Here is a 13,238-nt window from a genome sequence, read left to right as displayed (position 1 = left end):
ACAAAATATCTCAAATGTAGCTCAGCTATCACATGGTACAGCCAAGAAAAGAAAAGCATAAATTTTAAATAATTCTGTCAAGCTCTCAAGCTCCAAATGATATTAAGGATTGAAGCGCATCTCTAGGGTCAAATGAAGACGACACCAGTCTACCAGAAAATTTCTTGCACTTTGCTAGACTGTCATCTTGTGACTAATCATAGTGGTTCATTTCTATCTCTCTGTCTCCATCACTCGTCTACACTCTGTTTGAAGTATCCAGATCTTTTTAAAGCACTTTGTGTATTTGTTTCATTTTTATGTTCTGCCACTGGAAGTGTCTGAAATATTTCCAAAACATATTGGATATAATCTATATTGGCATATGTTTATTCTATCTTTGCTAATGTTGCTTTACACAGAATTATTCTATTACAACCAATACTTAACCTTAAGCAAATCACAATGTGTGGGCTGTGATTTCTGCTAGGCAGATGTTCTCCACATGGCCAGTGCCAACTGTAGACTGGTCTTATCTCTGCTAATGAGTTCATATATTGGAGGAAGGCTGAATATCTGCTTTTCTGGTGTGGCGAAAACAACCTGCTGCAAAAAGTTGTGGAAATGAATGTAATCTTCAGAAAATTGGCGTCCCTTCCAGCATCTCTAGAAACAGCGAGCTCAGCAGTCAACATCATTCATATTGCCAGGCACCATTTATTTTATAGATTTTAAACAGTGACTACATAACATCCATTAGAGGATGGCTGCATCTCTTGCCGCTACACATTACTGCTAATTTTAGTGTCATAATTGAGTTCATTCTCCTCTCATCAATCATCTTTTGGTGTGGAGCTTCATCTGCCTGCTCAAAGGATGTGTTGCTTCATTTGTCGCAGGATGAGGTATGCATTATCAAGTCCACAAAAAGGTTCACTGTGTGTCATCTGCCTTGTATCAAAAAGCAGTTTGGCTCCAGGTTGAGAAACAAGGAAGTATACACCACAATCTTCCTACTTTGGCCTCCACTTTTTCAACACCATAATGGAAAACAATTCAGTGAAAACCAGACCCAAACCACCTGCCACCAGAACAGTCTTGCCTTCTGCAATGACCTGTTCAGCCTTTGATTCCCAGCCCACTTATGTACCAGGGATCCTTGTCTCAGTTACCGTAACAGCAGAGTCTGAATTATACGCTCTGTTGAGCCTAAATAATTCTGTCATCTATTAAAAAAGACCAGCGCCTTTTACAGAATAACTTTCACAAGTGCTAACACCTTTAAAAACTCTGTCAATTATTTAAAGAAAGTTTGTTTCTGTATACCTGTGAAGAAAAAAAAAAAGGTCATCCGAGGTATAATTAACCAACCTATTTTTCTCTCTCTTTCTGTGTTATCTAGACGGCTCAGACGGTGTTGTTGATTGTCGTTGCGTTCCTCATCTGCTGGATGCCGCACCACATTATCGTTATGTGGGTGGAGTTTGGCCACTTTCCCTTGACTGATGCTTCCTTTGCGTTTCGCATCATCTCTCATTGCCTGGCCTATGGAAACTCCTGTGTCAACCCCATTCTTTACGCTTTCATCTCTGAAAACTTCAGAAAAGCCTGCAAGCAGGTCTTCACATGCCGCTTTTTTTACTCTCCTCCGCCTGTGGAAAAAGTGGTGCGCATTCGCATGGAGAACTTCTCCATGACACATTCCACTACAAACATGTGACTCAAAACATTTTAGAGATATCAGCACTGTTTAAAATATTGGAGATATCAGCACTGTTTAAAAACATTTGTGGTGTTGTTTCTGGTTCATGGCATAGTGCATGGATCACATTCAAGAAGGTTTGACTAACATGGACAGTAAAAGTTAAGAAGTTACCTTGAGAAGTAAAAATCCTATATAATATCTCAATCCATGTATATCAAAGGCATTTGCTTATAAAAAAAAAAGTGTAAACTATTTAAGTGTAAATAGTGTTTCTCATTGAAATGTTGTTTTATTACTTTTTTGTTTACTGTTTAATGTGTATTTAATGTTATTGAAAATAATAAAAACATGTAGACAGTAATTTAAAAATATAATTTTAACAGTTTTTGAATATGTTTGAAAGAATCACTCTAAAAGAACATGGATGTGTTTGTTAATGAACTGTGCTGTACACCTTTTTGCATAGTGCTTATGTTGTATTCGACAAACACTTCCAGTCTCCGTATAAACGTGCCATAAACCTCAATATTTACTTGTATGCTGTAATTATATATTCAGTGACATTGGTTTATGTCCAGTCTCGTGGTTAAATATCTATTAAAAAAAGTAAATATTATTGAAGGTTTCCCCCTAAAGAATTCAAATAATAATAAAAATATCTAATTCAATGAACAATAAAATGTATGTTTAATTTTTTCTGGTCCTTTAAAAGTAAGTTAGAGTGGGTTCTTGTTTAAAAAGGATGTAGCTATCTGTATCCTTATGGTTAACTGTTTGACATAGACTGGTGATTGTCCTAAACAAAAGACCAGTGGAAAATTCTATGTGTGTGCATCTCTTACCAGTCTATTACTCATGCCTCTCTGTGAGATACCAGGACAAAAGCTCTTATAAACATACATTGTTTCTGATTTAGAACCAGGAACGAGTCAAGAGATTCACAAAACTTAGGAACTTCCCTATGAAGTGACAAGAAAAAAAGGATGGCACATTTTCCAACAGGTCAGGTTCCTGTTGGGTGAATATGACTGCATAAAACACTATTATCACTCATGCCTTTAATCCTTGTGGAATACATCTTCTGTACAATGAAGCTTTCACTATAATAGGATATAATAGTACTACAAATGATAACAGAGTGCTGTAGGTGACCCTATAAAATGACACCTTTTTTTTTTTTTTTTTGCGCAGTTCACATAACTTTGGAATGATGGAGTTAAAGTACAGACTGTTAACTTGCTTTTTTTTTCTTTCTTTGTATATTTGAATACATTTCTAAACAATGTTGCACTTCACGTAGTGTCAGCACTATAGGTCTGGCAGTGCAGCATGATAAAATTTACTCTGGGTAAACTCACAGGTGAGTAGTCTGGGAACATATCCAGAAGAAATCATTAATAACAAAGTTAACCTGTTCAGACACTGTCAGTTTCAATGGACATCACTTTTCTCATTTTTCTTATTTTCATAATTCTTATTTTCACAAAACATAAGATGCTGCTTAATCTAAATTGAGTGCTGTATCACACAGTGACCACTTATTTCATTAGCAATTCTATAACGTTTTTCTCCAGTCACTAAAATTGAAATTATTTTCAAACTATTTTTAATATTTATTTTTTTTTTAGACAAATTATTTTTAGACCATGCATGACAAAAGTTATCAAATATCTTCAGCAACCTGAATTTTCAATGCCTTCTATATAATGTTTTCTTTCTTTAAATAACTTGAAATAACACTTCTAATTAGAGCATGATAATTTCTTCTTGCCTGGAACATAATTTGTGTGATTAACAGTTATAGATATGCAACCTCATACATTTTACAACAAATATCTGCATTGTGAAAAAAACAAACAGACAAATAGCCTAAACATCCTCTTTTTTTTATTCAACACTTTCTGATGAACCTTTAAATGGAGTGCACACATTAACCCAAAAGTCTTTGTTGCATTTCAAAGCCAAAACATTGCTGTAACCTACAAAGTCAATAACATTAAGAGCCACTGTCCAAATGCATGTCAAGGGCATGGTATGCATGATGGTTTGTCTGTCCTTTATACACTAGATAAAGCATAAAACTCACAAAATGGACTTGGAAAAAAAAATACCCAAGTGTATATTTACTTCATAAGAGAGTAGTTCTGCTTAGCCAGGTTGCTTTTTCTTCTAAATGAGCCCATCAAGGCAGCTCACAGCTCCCTGTTTATGTCTTTTCTAATCAATGTTACGAAGGACCCTCTTCTCAATAACACTGCTGCAAAGTTCAAATTTATCTCATGGCAACCTTCCTGTTGTGCCGTGATAATAAACAGTTGGCAGTGAAGCATGCAGCCTGACTTTCAGACCTTTCTATCACATTCATTCCCATTAAGCAAAAGATGGCCATTAGCAGCACTGAAACAACAACAAAAAAAAGCAAAAATCACATCATATAAAACAGGAATACATATAACTTTGCCCTTTAAATGTGTTTTTGTCTTAGAACAACTTGCACCTTCTTTAAATTAGGCTATTAGTTATTCAATTTATTGTTCCGTGTCAAATACCTCACATAATGTCATGGTCTAAAAGCCCACACATAATGGTGGGAGGTTCACTGCAAACATTTTCAAATGAAAAAAACAAAAAACATTCAGTCTAACACAGAAATGTAACAAAGCATTAGGCCAAAATGTTCATAAATGTTTAAGGTTCAATACAACAAATACACAAAGAAACATTTACTTAACATTTACTTTCTTTGTTCTGCAGACCACATATTGTTCTCTTGTGCATAAAATGAAAGTCAATGGGATCCAAAATAACACTGAACCCAGCTGATTTTCATTGTATGGAGAGAGAAAAAAAATAAATAATTCAGAATATCTTTTGTTCCACAGAAGCAAGACGGTCATACAGGTTTGGAATAACATGAGGGTATAAGGCTGCATCTAAAATTGCATACATCCAAAAAATAGTATGTGAAAAGAGTCTAAATTCACAATATCCATAAAAAAGTTGGCGAAAAGTTCCCAGATGACCTACTATTTCTGGCGCGATTCTGAAGTGAGCATCTGATGGACACTTTACTATCCCATGAGGTCACAGGAGAGGAATAGCAGTGAATAGCATAATGAATAGCAATGAAGCGAGTTAAGCGATGCAACCGAGACTGTAGGGCACAAGACAGCAACAACATGAGGAATAGAATCTGAAATACATTCATACTACAGACATACTATATAAAACATTTTTAACAGTCGCAAAGTAAGGCGAAACTAGAGCATAAAGGCGTTCTGGTGTTCAACCTAAGGAATTACTTTTTCCTACTAAGAGTATATGCTTTCAGACATGACTTAAATTTTGATTTTTGGGTGAAATAGCCCTTAAGATGTCTAACACAAATGTGTGCATAAGGTTTATGCCAAAATGTTCTTAAATGTTTAGTGCTTTAAAGGTTGAAAACAACAAATACGCAAAGAACCAATTAATTCCAAACCTATATGATGTTCTTTCTTGGCCAAAACGCTTAAGAAGATATATTTTGAAGAACTGTTTTTGTGAATAAAATGAAAGACAATGGGAGTCAAAATAATATGTGACCCTGGACCACAAAACCAGTCATAAGTTGAACGGGTATATTTGTAGCAATAGCTACAAATTGTATGTATAGCTACAAATTGTATGCAATACATTGTAAGGGTCAAAATTATTAAATTTCTTTTATGCCAAAAATCATTAGGATATTAAGTAAAGATCATGCTCCATGAAGATATTTTGTAAATTTCCTACCGTAAATATATCAAAAATGTATTTTTGTGAGTGGATATGCATTGCTAAGGTCTTCATTTGGACAACTTTAAAGGTGATTTTCTCAATATTTTGATTTTTTTGCACCCTCAGATTCCCGATTTTCAAATAGTTGTATCTCAGCCAAATATCTCCCTATCCCAACAAACCATACATCATTGGAAAGCTTATTTATTCAGCTGATGTATAAATTTATCTCAATTTTAAAAAAAATTGACCCTTATGACTGGTTTTGTGGTCTATGGTCACATATTGGACACAACTTATTTTGAAAAAAAAAAAAAAAAAAATAGATCTTTTGTGTTCTCAGTTCTCCGAGTTTTCTTTTAGGGTGAACTATCCCATTAAAATGTCTAAAACAAATGTGAACATAAGCTTTAGGACAAAACATTCTTTTAAAATGTTTATTTTAAAGGTTCAAAACAACAAATAAAAATGTCCTTTTTATAAGGCTGATTTGTAGATCACACTTTAATCAGTTTTTTTTTTTTTTCTACATTTCTTTAACATCAATTTTGTTGCTGGGTTTCTGAATTTCTGTCTCCATCCCTGGTAAAGATGTTCTCCTCCTTGCTGCTGTCTCTATTCTCTGCACAAGTTCCACATCCCACGGGTGAGTAACGAAGCTCAGCACCTCCCCTCCCCCGAAGCCACCTGCTCTCCCCACGCGCCCTGCCCGGTGGATGTAATCTGTGTGGGTCTCTGGGAAGTCATAATTGATGACAAGTCCAACCCTCTGTGTATCCAAACCTCTTGAAGCTATGTCAGTGCATATTAGAACATCAACACTCCCTTTTTGAAAGTTCCTGAAAATTCCCTCTCTCATAGTAGCAGGCATCTCTCCCTGGAGCCTCATATGATGAACACCCATCTCCTCCAGCGAATAGCCCAGCCAGTTGACAGTGGAAGCAGAGTTACAGAACACCAGAATGCCTTTATGCTCCAGTTCAGCCTTCTTTAGAGCTTGATGAAGCTCTAGAATCTTGTCTGCACCGTTGATCCTGAGAAACGACTGCTTTACATGCGGCATGAGATGATGTAGCATCCGGCTTTTAATGGTCACCATGCTGGCTAGGTCAGTCACCTTGCTGAGGACCTCTCCTACGCCACCTGGAAACGTGGCTCCCACCACAACCAACTGAGCTTTATGATCAAGCCCAACCGTCTCCGAGAGTCTGGATGCCACCTGGGCATGCGAAAAAATATCCTCAAGCAAGCCTGCAAAACTGACATCGAACATAGTGTCAGCTTCATCGATGACTAGGAAGTTTAATTCACTCAAGCTGATGAACTGCTTCCGGAGGGCCTTTAGCAGGGCGCCAGGTGTGGCCACTAAAACATCCGGCTGACCATGAGTGAACGCCACTTTGATGTTTCCCACACCTCTCCCGCCTCCTGCGACTTTGACCACTAATCCAAACTGTTGGCTGATTGATCGAGCTACAGATGTCACTTGTTCTGCTAGTTCCCGTGATGGAACAACGACCACAGCGCGAATGTTTCTCTCAGAGTCTGTGAACGGCTCCTCCTGCCTGACCGCCTGCAGTCTGTGGATGATGGGAAGGAGGTAAGCAAGTGTTTTTCCACTTCCTGTCTCTGCAGCACAGAGAATATTCTTTCCTTTTAGCATTTTGGGAATTGTCTGCATCTGCACTGTGGTGGGATGAATAACATTCTGACTGTGTAAAGCCTCGACCAGTTCTGAACAAATGTTAAAGCATTTAAATGTCTTTTTAGGGGCGGAAGCTGTGTCGTTACCCTGGTCCTTCTGCTTGAGCATGGATGGTGGGGCACTCTGGATGCTGTTTATGGAGAAGTAATCCCCTAACGCTTTGTTACTCTTCCATCCCTTTGATGTCAGAACAGGTTGTTCAAATTTCCCAAGTGTATAGCCGACAGACTGGTTTAGCTGTGGGTTCTTGCTCCTGATCAATAATCTGCCAGGCTTGACTGTTGGCAGCCTGTCAAACTTCTTGCTTTGCATCTGTTTGATGTCCTCTATGCGTTCTTGCATGCGTCTCGGGATGCGAATCACAACCGGCTGTGAGCTAGCGGTTGTCATTTCACGTAGACCCGCACTAATGCACGCGCTCTGTCCCCTGCCGTGCTCCGAACTGCGTGTTGCCTGCGAGAGTTTGGAAATGAGAAAGGCACAGCGTCCGACCTTCACTGCCTGCATTGTGGATACGAGTACAAACGAAAATGAATGTCGTATGTCCTGTTAATACACAAACGGATCAGAGAAGAATCTTTTTATGTGACAAATACGGTAAAACACGGAGCTCACATGAACCCATGCTTAGTTCGTCCGGGCACTGAATGATGACGTTTACAAACCCCGTAATGCCAAAATTAAAGCCCCTGTGATCAAACGTGAGATTACCATTTTTGAATTCTGAACCGCATACTATTCTTACTATTTCTGCAATATCTTACATTTATTCATTTAACAGACGATTTTATCCAAAGCGACTTGTTGAGGAAATTACAGAAATCACTAACAAAAACAGTTTCAAACATTGTAGACTCTAGAACAGTACAGACTAGGACAAGGATTAAGAAATACTGAAATCATAGAAGAAGTTTTAAGAGTGTAAAACCAATGTTCGTTATGCTAGGACATTTATGTATTGTGTGGAAATATTACGAAATATTAACAGGGCAGGCGGGAGACGCATATATGAGAGGAAAGCACAGAAAATACTGTACCAGGTACAGCAAGCTCACTGTTCATCATGCTCGAAATGTTGGAAGACAATAGACAAATATAAATATTGAAATGGGGGGTGAATGTATCTTTGAAGGGAACTGACTGTCTGACTTTCTTTTCCTCTTACCTTCATATAATGCCTGTAAAAGTAGTCTTTATAAGCGCAGTTCTGCTTTGTTTACATCGATAACCAAGGAAACGCTATGTCGCTGCTGTTAAGCGCCACCTACTGTCAGAAAGCTCATTTCAATTCTCATTCATGCATTTTTGTTTTGTGCAGGTATGTTTTGTGTAGCATAATTCCACAAAGCTAAAGTCAGACCATTCTGTTTTTGCTTTAAATATTGACACTAACTCCAATTTAAATATCAAAAACAGCTAAAACAACTGCTCATTCTACACGTGTGCATCTTTGTTTGGATCGTGATTAACATGCAGTGGTTGCCTTTAATATCAAATGGCTATATATATATATATATATTATAATTTTTTTTTTCTAATAAAGATGTAATGCATAATGTAGGACGATTTTGTTCATTTCAAATTCTTTTAATAATCTGATAAACTTTTAAACATAGAGGGTTTTGAATAGCAGTTTGATTTATCTGATTTAAAACTGACATGAACTTATGAATCATGTCAGTTTTAATGACTAAATGACAGTTAACCTAATAGGGGTCATGAATTAAGAAATCAAATTTTCATTGATCTTCTGACATATAAGAGGTCATTGTACTATAAGATATAAAAAATATCTTGCACGTTTCAGAACTCAAAACTTCCTCATTAATCCAAAAACTATTGAAACCAAGCTCTGAAAACGACTCGTTTTTTATTTATTTCGTCACACATATGATAGCCGTAACCAAGCGGCAACCTCACCCAGTTTCTCTTGAAGCCAATATGGAAGTGACTTAAACTGCAATTCATCGACTGGCCACTAGGGACAGGCTCCAAAAGAGAGCAGAATCTCATTGACCCCCATGTTAAAATGGCCAACTTTACAGCAGAAAAAAAAACATGTTTACAGTTGGTACAAATTGTGGTTTTGGTCTATACTGCTAATTTTGCCCTTCATGACAACTGTGAGGGGGGTGAATTTTTTTACAACTCATCCGTTTAAATTATATTAAGCCTTAAAGTTCTGCATAATTAAGGGCGTCGTCACTTGAGTGACAGGTGAATTGCGCTACTGTCTGTGAGCCGTCACTTTACCTCAGCTAATTCCAGCCGCTGAACTTGGCATCTCTGCCCTGTTTGTGCTTTTTTTCGGGATTATTTTATACAATTATACAATAATATGGCTTGCTGCGTTAATGGTCGAGACTCAAGACAGATTTGCGTCTGTGTAGATGTGCATGCATGCGGAAGATAAACAGAACACACGTTGTTGGATCGTCTTGGCATTGGGTAAAAGTTTTGTTCGTGAGATTTACTACATTGACAATGGCGGGAGGATATCAAATCCGACAGCACTGCTTGGATATTATAACTAAAACTGCTCGAGACAGCTCGCACAATGGGTCCAAGGAAAGTCGTTTACAAATGTGTTCTCTTTTATTCTGGACGGCAAGGGCAGTGACTGTAACATCAAGCGTATTTTGCAGTATTAAACGCGTATTTATACCGACTTCATCAGGCTCTGAAAATTCTTCAAAAAGAACACAAAGAATGGCCTTCTCAGCTGCCATAGTTGCAACTTTTGCGTCATCAGAACAGGGTGTTTAACGCACCACCGTTTCCATTTAAAAAACGCTTTGCAACGTTTTGTCGGGGCTAAACGCAGCCCTGCTCTTCAGAAATCTACGGGTGATGTCACAGACACTACGTCCATATTTTTTTACAGTCTGTGGCCGTAACATGTAATGGAAGAAAACACATAAAGCTGCTTTTGTTATTGTTTTGATTCAAGCCATTCGCTGCAATCCTGAATAAAAGCTTTAGTGAGCGACATCTTATGTTTTGTCATCAGTAAGACATCACAACACGTTAGAGGTCGCCAAAACAAAGGCGTAGCTTGATGACGCCGAGTTTGAGAGCGGAATCTTGGGAAATGTCGTCTTCACCTCACAGCCATTGGAAAAGAATAGGGACGGGACTTGAGCAGAAATCATGTTCATGGATGAGATTATTAACGTTACTGTAGTATGAAGCAGAGCAGGGCCGAGTGATGTTGGAGCTGAACAAGGCCGCTGGAGAGATTGCTAATGAGAGACGAACGCGACACACGCCTCGCGAGCAGCGGAACTTTTATTATGCTGCAGTCGCCGTCGTCGCTTCTTCCGGTCAAGGGTATGAGGTAACGCAGCGCTGTTTATCATATTAGAGACATTTGACTTTGTTGAAAATGATGTTATGACGTTACTCTGCGCGTTCCCTCGCCGCCTGCTGTGAGACACTTGTTGCACACTGCAGTAAGCTAGATCGATTTTTGGAATATCATATTAATGAATGCTGGGAGGTGTTTATAAATGGCATGCAGTTAATTTTAAAAACGTATGATGGAGAAAATGCTTTATTACTTAGCTACTTGACAAAATAGTGTTTTTCTCAGAGGCATGGTAAAAGCATGGTACTCTCGGAAAATCAAGAGAACTAGATTAAACAATAAGACTAAACGTGTTGAGCTATAACAATAATTCGTTTTCTGTCTATAAATGTAACCAAACAGTTGTTCCCTTGTCTAATAAAACATGAAATATATTAAAGTGTATTTGGGTTTTCCATGGTTTCTACAAAATAAAACCGGAAACCGAGGGTAATGCTGGTACGACGCCATTGACAGGCGACTCCTGGACACGTCCCAGATACATGAGCCATTTCTCAATATGCGTTCTTGTCTGTACTTGTGTTCTTGTGGCCTTGTGAAACGTCATCAGTCGCTGCCAAAGTACTGTTCCAATTCAAAGTTCACATCTAGCCAAGTACAGTTAAAATCCCCGGATGTGTTCTTGATCCGCCCCTTTTATCGAGGATGCATCGAGAGGTGACTTGTGCAGACTTGTATGGAGGACCAAATTACTCAAAATGAAATAATTCAATAAATCATGAATTCAATAAAACAACAATTAAATGTACCAGTTTATTCTGAAATAATTTAATAATTATTAATTAAATAAATCAATAAATAAATGTATCTATTTATTTTGTAAAATTCCATGAAAACACAACATTTATTGTTTAATATATTTCACTAAATCCTCTTTCACTATTATTGTTTAAATTATTTTTTCATAATTTAATGTGCTTTTTCAAAAAGCCGTTTTTCATAATAATATGCTGAATTTACGAATGACGCCTATTTGACGAATCATGTATTTCCAAAGCACGATTTTCCCAAAGATTCTTTTCATAATAATAGAGGACATTTCACAAATGCCAATCAACAGGCAGTGGGCGGTGATTGGCGTTAATTGGCTAATCCTTTCGGATGAATTACTTAGGTCTGGCGAGGTGAACTGAATGTTCGATATGCATCTGCACTGTGCAGGCTGATCGGCGTATGACATTAACGTACCGCGAGAGCGAGTCAAAAGCATAACGAGTCACATGCTCTCCAAACGCATAATGCGATCGGCCTGCACAGCGCCGATGCATCTCGAACAAGCCTTAGGAATGAATATGGCTGTAGGACTTGATCAAGTTAAAAAGTTTGGTGATGCTCTGTTATCTGGATTAGACGACATATGGGATCTGCTAGTGGCAATAAGTGCATCAGAGGATCTAGAAATTGATGACTAGCCTACATATGGAACACTTTACCAGCACTGAACGCAGAACGCAGTTCTTGTAGATGAGTAGTTGTGTGACAGGCGTAATTTGCAGGTAGGACATGTGATATCCCCACCACATTTTGCCAGGGTCGATATTGTCCCTACCACTTTTTTTTTTTTTTTTTTTTTTTTTTTTTTAATCTCACTGTACGTATATATACCTAATGCAAATGAAACATATCCAGTTGACATTAATTTGTGTTAAAAAAAAAAAAAAAAAAAGGCGATCTGGCGCAGGGATGTGTTGATTTTGAAATCATGTTGAGTGTTCGTTGCCGCTGTTATCAGTGGCGGAACGTTCTATTTTGGTTCGTGCACAGTCTTCACACAGACGAGCGCTTGCATCAATCTATCGCTAAAGCCGCTGCGGAGGGTCTATTCTTTCCGGTGTAATCACAAAACAAAATGCACACAAACGTGTCCCCGCTTTTGATATACAATCATTGCTGATCATTTGATTTTAATGAGGAGAAAAAAACTTTATGAGGGTGGACCATGGCGTTCCGTGACTAATGTCACCAACCACATGAAGATCGATTTGTCGTGTCTGTCAGCTCTCCAACTTTAAACCAATTAGCGCCAAGCACCGCCCACTGCCTGTTGATTGGCATTTGTGAAATGTCCTCTATTATTATGAAAAGAATCTTTAGGAAAATCGTGCTTTGGAAATACATGATTCGTCAAATAGGTGTCATTCGTAAATTCAGCATATAATTATGAAAACAGCTTTTTGAAAAAGAACATTTAATTATGAAAAAATATATATTTAAACACAAACACAAATGTTGTGTTTTCATGGAATTTTACAAAATAAATAGATACATTTATTTATTGATTTATTTAATAATTGAATTTATAATTAAATTAATTAATTATTTAATTATTTCAGAATAAACTGTTACATTAAATTGTTGTTTTATTGAATTCATTATTTATTTAATTATTTCATTTTGAGTAATTTGGTCCTCCATAGACTTGACACAGCCAGATATCCCAGAATGCATCTCGCACTAACCAGCAAGCGTCAATAGTAAATGAGAAAACCCGCGTAATTTAAACATATTACTGTTATTATGTCATGATATGTAGTTTTAAGAGTTTTTCAGGCGAGAATGTACTGGTTTAAAGCTCAAATTTGTGGTTTATTGATAAAGATGAAAATTTGATCTGACGTTGTCGTAGCTGTGAGATCCAGGCGATCACCGGACGCTCAGAGCTCATGTACCCCGCCGAGAACAGCCTTACCTCGGCTAGTCCTTCTGACATTTGCCGCTGGCTC

The 13,238-nt window shown here is 37.6% G+C and overlaps 2 protein-coding genes across 2 annotated transcripts in view; one reads left to right on the top strand and one right to left on the bottom strand.

Moving 5' to 3' along the window:
* Positions 1-2,357, top strand: part of galr1b (galanin receptor 1b) — a 31,459-nt gene extending 29,102 nt beyond the window's left edge. The window contains exon 3 of the mRNA XM_051901513.1: positions 1,382-2,357. Within this exon, the coding sequence (XP_051757473.1) occupies positions 1,382-1,699 (318 nt within the window). The 3' untranslated portion in view covers positions 1,700-2,357. The remainder of the gene's footprint in view (positions 1-1,381) is intronic.
* Positions 2,358-3,549: 1,192 nt separating this feature from the next.
* ddx28 (DEAD (Asp-Glu-Ala-Asp) box polypeptide 28) lies at positions 3,550-8,054 on the bottom strand. Its single transcript, XM_051900990.1, has one exon. The coding sequence runs from the start codon at positions 7,653-7,655 to the stop codon at positions 5,970-5,972; it is 1,686 nt and encodes a 561-aa protein (XP_051756950.1). The 5' UTR covers positions 7,656-8,054; the 3' UTR covers positions 3,550-5,969.
* Between the last annotated feature and the right edge of the window lie 5,184 nt (positions 8,055-13,238).

The sequence above is a fragment of the Ctenopharyngodon idella genome, chromosome 7, assembly GCF_019924925.1.
Source record: "Ctenopharyngodon idella isolate HZGC_01 chromosome 7, HZGC01, whole genome shotgun sequence".
NCBI classification, from domain to species: Eukaryota; Metazoa; Chordata; class Actinopteri; order Cypriniformes; family Xenocyprididae; genus Ctenopharyngodon; species Ctenopharyngodon idella.
Note: the sequence above shows the minus strand (reverse complement) of the source record. Positions and strands in the feature narration are given on the sequence as shown.

Bases quoted from the DNA above. Each gene is read 5' to 3' on its own strand.
- ddx28 (XM_051900990.1), bottom strand. From the start codon at position 7,655: ATGCAGGCAGTGAAGGTCGGACGCTGTGCCTTTCTCATTTCCAAACTC.